At 42.9% G+C, this 9,575-nt stretch overlaps 1 protein-coding gene across 1 annotated transcript; it reads left to right on the plus strand.

Moving 5' to 3' along the window:
• Positions 1-682: 682 nt before the first annotated feature.
• On the plus strand, positions 683-9,364 carry LOC137316338 (NACHT, LRR and PYD domains-containing protein 3-like). The gene is made up of 9 exons (XM_067980404.1): positions 683-788; positions 4,475-5,669; positions 7,211-7,297; positions 7,454-7,624; positions 7,806-7,976; positions 8,142-8,312; positions 8,458-8,628; positions 8,770-8,937; positions 9,110-9,364. The coding sequence occupies exons 1-9, from the start codon at positions 683-685 to the stop codon at positions 9,195-9,197; spliced, it is 2,328 nt and encodes a 775-aa protein (XP_067836505.1). The 3' UTR covers positions 9,198-9,364.
• The last annotated feature ends 211 nt before the right edge of the window (positions 9,365-9,575 follow it).

Here is a 9,575-nt window from a genome sequence, read left to right on the forward strand (position 1 = left end):
TGTAGCACATGCGGAGCATATGGGTTTTCAGAAGGTGTTTGATAATGTGCCTCACAGGAGGCTTCACCCGTTTGTTATAAGAGGAAATGTAGCCGCCAGGATAGAATGTCGATAATGTGTTTAGTTTTCTCCATTTTTGTTCACAGATACGAAAACTGCAATCACTGAGTTCCTGACTAAGTGCGACGATTACCAGCTGTTCCAATTGACGAAATTCTACCGGGACAGATTAGAACAGGCGATTGAAGGAGGGGTGGACGGAGTCAGCTCGTTGTTAACATATGAGAGGCATTTCAGTGGACAGGAACATCGGGTAAGTGGGACGGACATGGAATGAATTTGGATTATTTAAACATCACAGAACTAACAGGATATCAGATCTTAGAATCAGAGAATGTTACAGAGGAGAAACAGGTCAAATGGGAAAGAAATGGATAAAACTGAAAATGTAATGAATCTGAAAGAATGATAGGAAGAGGTGAAAATACCCAGTGGATCGGTCAGTGTCTGTCCAAAGGACAGGGGAACGGTTCGGGTATAACTCTTTTGAACAAAGGGAAACAGTTTTAGTGGGATTGGGAAAAGGAGAGACCAATGTATTTATTATTCTTTCCAGAAAGTCACTGATCTCGTGGACAAGGGAAACAGGGCGGACAGTTCGAAACTTGTCCTAAATCTGGTGATGGAGAAAGGCTCTCGGGCCCGAAGGGTGATGTGGGAATCCTTTGTGAAAATGCACCATGCGGTACCAAAGTTGGACAGAATACTGAAAGAGATGCAGGAACTTGGTACAGTAAAATCACACTCTGAATTCAATTTCAGATTGAAACACTGCAGAATTTACAATAATACTAAACAGATCTGATTTCATGAAAGCTCATTGATTTAAACAGGTCCTGATCCATTTGATTATATGAACATCGGACGAGGTTTATCTGAAATACCCAGTCACCTGAAAGGTCAGTGATGAAATGGAGATTTCAAACCGTTTATTTCACTTCTGAGAATCAGAATGTTTGACTGTAGTCTTTTGTTTAGAGATTGTCAGAATCTGGGAATCAGAAGTTCAAAGGGTGGAGGGAACAGAAATTAACATTGATTGGATTTGTCATCAATCCTCAACTATTCTGCATAGATTCAAGCAACAATTCATACAATTTATGACATATTCTTTAAATATACGGATGTTGCATTATTTCACTTAATCCAGCTGCTGTTCGCTATAATTTATGAATTCTGATGCACAGCTGGCAGGATCCTGATACACTGTGAATCCCCATACACATCTGGCAGGAACGTGATACACTGTGAATCCAGATACACACCTGGCAGGGTCCTGATACACTGTGAATCCCCATACACACCTGGCAGGGTTCTGATACACTGTTAATCCCCATACACACCTGGCAGGATCCTGATACACTATGAATCCCCATACACACCTGGCAGGATCCTGATACACTGTGAATCCACACACACACCTGACAATATCACGATAAACTGTGAATCCCCATACACATCTGGCAGGATCCTGATACACTGTGAATCCAGATACACATCAGGCAGGATCCTGATACACTGTGAATCCCCATACACACCTGGCAGGATCCTGATACACTGTGAATCCCCACACACAACTGGCAGGATCCTGATACACTGTGAATCCCGATACACATCTGGCAGGATCCTGATAAACTGTGAACCCCCACACACACCGGGCAGGATCCTGATACACTGTGAATCCCCATACACACCTGGCAGGATTCTGATACACTGTGAATCCCGATACACATCTGGCAGGATCCTGATAAACTGTGAACCCCCACACACACCGGACAGGATCCTGATACACTGTGAATCCCCATACACACCTGGCAGGATTCTGATACACTGTGAAATCCCCATTCACACCTGGCAGTATCCTGATACACTGTGAATGCCCATACACACCTGGCAGTATTCTGATACACTGTGCATCCCCATACACTCCTGGCAGGATCCTGATACAATGTGAAACCCCCACACCCAACTGGCAGGATACCGAAGTGCCGCCATAACGTTCTGGGCTCTCAAATAAAGAGCGTTGCCTTGAGAAGGATGCTATGGGTTATCTGCTCCCCTAGAAATCTGACACACCATCAAGTGTAGGGAAATAGGTGGAGAAATGCGAAACATTAAAAATGTTTTCATTTCACAGCACAGAATGAGACAAAGTGTTCGATCTGATCTGAGACGATGTACAAATGTTCACACAACAGATCATCAATCCGTGGAGAAATGTAAGGGAAAGACAATGTTCAGGGTAATTCGGAAGTTATGGGTTGGCTTCCTAATGGCAGAGAAAGGGAGAACTTATTCCACTCCAAGAATAGTCCTTTATCTCAGGGGTCTTTTTAGGTCCAATGTAATGACTAATGGAAACAGATTTGTAATTTCCCAAACCTGCATTGTAGTAAATTCAGATCAAAATGAAATAACGGAGTATCATTATTGGGAGAAGAGTTGAAATGAACTGTGAATGTTTTCTGCTCTAACATTACACTGAGTGATGTGGGCAGTAGTTCTAATTCTAATTCTAATCGGTGATATGACAGGACTGTTCGAAAAACACATTCAATGTTGGTGAAAAACTGCTGAAAAATTGTTCACAATTTCTGAAACACAATATAACAGGAGAATGATGAGAGACAGGAAAAGGCCATTTGACACAAATAAGCCTGTCCCTGTTAGAGAGATGACCCCACCTACCCCTCCTCTCAGTGTATCCACAGAAACACGTCCGATTATCTCTTGACCCCACTTACACTGCCTCTTTAGTGTCCTTGCCAGGCTCTCGGGCCCTTTGGGAGAGAAAATGACCCTGACTTCCCTCCCTTCTCCGTTATTAATTATTTTGTTGATGTGAGCCTGTTTCCTGTTTCCGACGAGTATATTCAAGACTGAGATGGTTAGTTCTTTGGACACTAACGAATCAATGGAGATTGGGATAGGGCGGGAAAGTGTATTTGAGGTCGATCAGCCATGACCTTAATGAATGGTGGAGCAGGCTCGAGGGGCCGTATGGCCGACTCCTGTTCCTATTTCTTATGTTCTCATATCCTAACTGATGTTGGGAATTTCATTGAAACATTTCAATATCGAAGTCTCTTGCCCAAATAAAATACATCAAGCCCTCTCGCCAATCAGGCAACTTGAACTCCGAATACCTTACACCATCTTTCTGATTCCCCTCTGTGTCTTCAAAATGGCAGTAATCTTTATCTGTGATCAGTTGATTATAGAAGTATAGGTAATACCCCAGATAACCTACCCGATTCGCGTTTCTAAAAGCTTCCTCACCACCGAGATTAAAGAGTGGGACTTCTGTCCATTCACAGTCTGTCCCTCTCCCAGTGCCCACAATATCCCAGATAACCTGCCTAAGACCTGATACAATAACCGCAGAACTTCTGACCATTCACGGTCTGTCCCACTCTCAATGCGCAGAATAATCTATTTCCCATTTCCGCAGAGGGTGAGCAACACTGACGGTTTCATAAATTATTCCACCAGAACCTCTAGTTTTGTATAACCAGAATCACGTTTGGATTTGGAATGGAATGTCCATGATACAGCGCAGGGCTGATAGTATAAATCATCAGAGAGAAAATATCACCTTCACAGAAATCTCCATGTTCAGTAAATATTAGAATCAAGTGAGGATTTGAAACTTTTCTCAATTATTATTCACTTTCAAGGTTTTCTGTAACTGAGTTTAATTTCCTGCTCGCACCTCTATTGAATCTGTGAATTCAATCTCGGAACATTTTACTGAATAGTGAAGTGATATTGAGAAGTTCTTTTTATGTCAATGCAAATAACATTGAGAACCACTTTCTGACTGTTCTAATTGAAGATGTTCAACAGAAACACAAGGAAACACTCCGGGTCCAAACTGAAACACTGAGAGTGAACACGATCCTAATAAAGGAGAAGGTTAAGATTGTCCAGCTGGTCACTCTATACACTGAACTAACGGTCATTTCTACTGTTCGAGATCGGACACTTGTAGAACATGAACTGCTGGCAAGAGGCCGAGACCATGAAGAGTGGAGAGAGAAACACCTCCGGAGAGAACTGGAAAAAATCCGAATTAATCAATTGTACCACAGAAGTATTTCCAGGAGAGGCAGTTTGTTCCGGAAAATGAAGGGTTTCTTCCAGGGATCCAGTTCTTGGAGTTCAGCAGCAGTGAGCGGAGTCGCGGGGATTGGAAAAACAACAATGGTACAAAAGATTGTTTATGACTGGGCCACTGGGAAAATATACCCACAATTTCAATTTGTTTTCAGTTTTAAATTCCGGGATTTGAACGCGATTAACTGTAGAATAAACCTGAGGAATCTGATACTGGATCTGTATCCTTACTTTGGGAATATTCTGGGAGATCTCTGGAAGAACCCAGAGAGATTACTGTTTATATTCGATGGTTTAGATGAATTCAAGGACAGTATCGATTTTGATAACAATCGGATAAATACAGAGGCTGATTACATGTGCACAGATCCTGAAGACTGGTGTGAAGTGTCTGACATTGTGTACAGTTTAATACAGCACAAGCTGCTCCCAGGATGTTCAGTGCTCGTGACCAGCCGCCCCACTGCATTACATTTATTGGAAAAGGCTGAGATCAGTGTCTGGGCTGAAATCCTGGGATTTGTTGGTGAAGAACGGAAGGAATATTTCAACAAGTTGTTTGAAGATCAGTCGGTGGCAGCAGCTGTTTTCAAACATGTGGAGGAGAACGAGATCCTGTACACCATGTGTTACAACCCTTCCTACTGCTGGATCCTCGGTCTGTCACTGGGTCCCTTCTTCACACAAAGAGACAGGAAACACCAGCGAGTTCCCAAGACCATCACCCAACTATATTCCTACTATATTTACAACATTCTGAAAAACCATGGCCGAGAGATTGAATCCCCCCGTGATGTGTTACTGAAGATCGGTGAGATGGCCTACACAGGAGTCTCCGAGAAGAAGATTGTGTTTACAAATGGAGATTTGATCCAGTACAATCTTCAACCTTCCCAGTTCCTGTCTGGGTTCATGGTGGAACTTTTGGAGAGAGATGGTTCTGCCCAGAGTGTGGTTTACACATTCCCGCACCTCACCATCCAAGAGTTTGTAGCTGCACTCGCACAATTCCTGACTCCAGATCCTGGGGACATCGGGAAACTCCTCAGTGAAGCCCACAGCAAGGATGATGGGCGATTTGAGATATTTGTCCGTTTTGTTGTTGGTCTCTCCTCCTCACAGTCAGCTCGGCCCCTGGAGGAGTTTCTGGGTCCATTTCTTCATCAAACAATCTGCGGAGTGATTGACTGGGTGAAGGAGAAGGTTGAAGGAGGGATTGGAATGACAGAGAGTGAAACTGGTAAAAGGGACCTCCTGAAAACATTCCACTACCTGTTTGAGTCTCAGAGTCAAATACTGGCTCGGGTCACAGTGAGATCTGTGGAAATACTTACATTTAGTGAATTGCTACTGACCCCGATTGACTGCGCGGTGCTGTCTCACGTCATTGAACTCTGTGACACAATAAAAGAACTCGACCTGGAGAACTGCTCCATTCAATGTGAAGGACTCCAGCGGCTGGGACCCGTACTACACAGATGCCAGGTGTTGAGGTAACTGTTTATTTGCCTCTAACTGTTCGGCCAATTGTGGAACAGTCAGGGATTGTGTTGTTGCTCCGTAATGTAGGGAAACAAACAGTTCAGTTAAACCAGAGAGAAGCAGATTCAACACAAATATGACAAATGTTAAGAGGATCGGTTAGTAATTCCCTAAGGACTGGAGAATCTAAAATGGATCCTTGTGAACAAATGGGGATTTTACAGTCTTTATTGGATCAGTAAATACAGGTCACTGAAAGAGTCTGATAATTTAATTGCAGTAAATGATATTGATTGCTGTTTTTCTCACTCCCTGAGATACATCCATTGAAGAGGCTCCTTCTCACTGTTACTTACACGTAGACCGACACTAACTGTCGCAATCTGTGTGACTGGGCATCCCGCCCTCTTACCGAGGTGTGGGGGCAAGTGACAGTCACCGGACTGTCAACGTGTGCAGGAGAGGGAAGCAGAAACACCAAACATTCAGTAACAAAGAGCAAAACACAGCTTTCGGGCAGTCAACCGCCAGTGGGCGGGCTGAGCTTTCCCCGCAGGACGACGGTCCGTTATCTTAACTCATCAATGACACAGCCCTTCACACTCTCCAATACATCCACCATCTCTTCACCCAGCTGGCAGCACTCGTGCCTCTGAGTCAGAAGGTCGTGGATTCAGGCCCCTCGCTCAATAATCCAAGCCGGCACTTCAGTGGGATTTGGAATCTAAAATTTGCCGGTAAAAAGCTTCCAACCTAACGGGATGTGGGGTATTAGCCCAGGAGTTCAGACACACACCGGCCAGCGGTGGGGCCTCACACACAGCGGGAGGATCCTGGGTTAACCAGTGGCAGTGAACCCGGGAATTTCCCATAATCTGCTCCGTGTGTGAGGCCCCGCTCGGGGAGGGAACTTCAGAAAATTCCCCATTAAATGTCGGGCCCGTTACACCTGAAATAAATGTAGAGCCGGTTTAATGGGAATAAAGTGAGAGACTCCCCTCCCCGATAAACGAGGAATACAGGAAACTTTAAAACTTGTCACAGGACAGAATGAACTCTCCTTGTTATATAAAATCCTGGGGGACGGATTTCGCACCAACAGTTCACGCCGTTTCACAATATAACTCACCCCGAGATATTATACAGATTAATATAATACTGCATAAAGTACAGGTAATCACAGCTTTATCATTTAATTCGGGGAAAATCGCCGCATTCGCAGAAAATCTCGGATTTGAGAAACAGCAGAAATGCGACAAGTTTCCCCAAACATGACGGGACTGGTCACTGTGCTCCAGGAGGGTAATTCTGATCATCAGGACTGAGGGACATTTAAAGGCTTCACACAGACAGCACTTTATTTAATAAATACATTTCCAGACAGTCCCTGAATATATGGTCGGTGGACACAGTGAGATTCATTGTCAGTGACAGGGAAATCTGGTTATTAATTTCCTGAAGAGTTTTCGTATTTCCTGTAACATCAGAGAAAAATTGTCAGATCGGGGATTGGGTTCAGTTTGTTTCTCACTCTCTGTCTGTTTGTGTTTAGACTGGGGAGAAATAAACTGGGAGATTCAGGAGTGAAACTACTGTCTACGGCTCTGAGAAACCCGGACTCTAAAATACAGAAACTGCAGTAAGTATCAGACTGTGTGAGATTGTGTTTATAATACTTGGATGTCTAACACGGTACATTAATGTCAGTATAAGTAATAATAATACAAATAAATACTGGAAACTTACTCTGATTCCTGTTATCTCTGCTCGTCTCTCTCCTCTCTCTGATCTCCAGGTTATGGGCGAACGATCTCACAGCTTCTTGTACCGTGGATCTCTCCTCCGCTCTCAGTACAAACCGTTCACTGACGGTTCTGAACCTGAGTAATAATAAACTGGGAGATTCAGGAGTGAAACTACTGTCTGCGGCTCTGAGGAACCCGGACTGTAAAATACAGGAACTGGAGTAAGTAGCAGACTGTGAGACTGTGTTTATAATAACTGGATGTCTAACACTGCATATTATTATTATTATCAGTAATGGTGTTATTAATGTCAGTGTAAGTAATAATAATACAAATAAATACTGGGAATTTACTCTGATTCTTTTCATCTCTGCTCGTCTCTCTCCTCTCTCTGATCTCCAGGTTATGTGATAACGATCTCACAGCTTCTTGTACCAAGGATCTCTCCTCCGCTCTCAGTACAAACCGGTCACTGACGGTTCTGGACCTGAGTAATAATAAAGTGGGAGATTCAGGCGTGAAACTACTGTCTGCGGCTCTGAGGAAACCGGACTGTAAAATACAGACATTGTGGTAAGTATCAGACTGTGTGAGATTCTGTTTATAATAACTGGATGTCTAACACTGAACATTAATGTCAGTACAAGTAATAATAATACAAATAAATACAGGAAATTTACTTTGATTCCGATTATCTCTGCTCGTCTCTGTCTCTCTCTCTCTCTCTCTGATCTCCAGGTTACGGGCCAACGATCTCACAGATTCTTGTACCAAGGATCTAGTCTCCGCTCTCAGTACAAACCGGTCACTGACGGTTCTGGACCTGAGTAAAAATAAACTGGGAGATTCAGGAGTGAAACTACTGTCTGCGGCTCTGAGGAACCCGGACTGTAAAATACAGAAACTGGAGTAAGTATCAGACTGTGTGAGATTTTGTTTATAATAACTGGATGTCTAACGCGGGACATTAATATCAGTGTGAGTAATAATAATACAATAAATACTAGGGATTTTCTCTGATTCCTCTATTTCTCTCTCTCCGCCTGATCTCAAGGTTATGGAATAATGGTCTCACAGATTCTTGCACCGAGGATCTCTCCTCCGCTCTTAGTACAAACCGTTCACTGACGGTTCTGAACCTGAGTGATAATAAACTGGGAGATTCAGGAGTGAAACTACTGACTGCGGCTCTGAGGAACCCGGACTGTAAAATACAGGAACTGGAGTAAGTATCACACTGTGTGAGATTGTGTTTTAATAACTGGATGTCTCACACGGTACATTAATGTCAGTGTGAGTAATCGTAACACAATAAACACTGGGAATTTACTCTGATTCCTGTTGTTTCTCTCTCTCTGATCCCCAGTCTGTCCAATGTGGGTCTCACAGATTCTTGTACCGATGATCTCGTCTCCGCTCTCAGTACAAACCGGTCACTGACGGTTCTAACCATGGGATCAAACTCCTTCACAGACCGATCTGCCCCCGCTCTCCGCTCCCTCACATTGACCCGCAGGAGTCTGGAGTGGATCGGGTGAGTGTTTGTGTTAATATTTAATGTAATAAATAAAATATCAATGGGATTCAGTGCTTTGTATGTGTAATATTTGTCTGTAATTATTAATGAAATATTAACACCAGTCTCCCTGTTATTTACACTGTTGTTCAATCTGTTCATTTCCTGTTCAATCTTTAATCTGCTTCAGGCTGTGGGGGAATCAGTTCAGTTCAAACGGGAAGAATCAGCTGGAGTCACTGCGGGAATCCAGACGCGGACTGAGAGTGGGAGTATGAACATTTCAATTTATAACCATTCCTGGTCTCATGATATGAACATTTCAATTAATAACCATTCCTGGTCTCATTATATGAACATTTCAATTTATAACCATTCCTGGTCTCATTATATGAACATTTCAATTTATAACCATTCCTGGTCTCATTATATGAACATTTCAATTTATAACCATTCCTGGTCTCATTATATGAACATTTCAATTTATAACCATTCCTGGTCTCATTATATGAACATTTCAATTTATAACCATTCCTGGTCTCATGATATGAACATTTCAATTTATAACCATTCCTGGTCTCATTATATGAACATTTCAATTTATAACCATTGCTGGTCTCATTATATGAACATTTCAATTTATAACCATTCCTGGT

Source organism: Heptranchias perlo, unplaced genomic scaffold, assembly GCF_035084215.1.
Source record: "Heptranchias perlo isolate sHepPer1 unplaced genomic scaffold, sHepPer1.hap1 HAP1_SCAFFOLD_59, whole genome shotgun sequence".
Taxonomy (NCBI): domain Eukaryota; kingdom Metazoa; phylum Chordata; class Chondrichthyes; order Hexanchiformes; family Hexanchidae; genus Heptranchias; species Heptranchias perlo.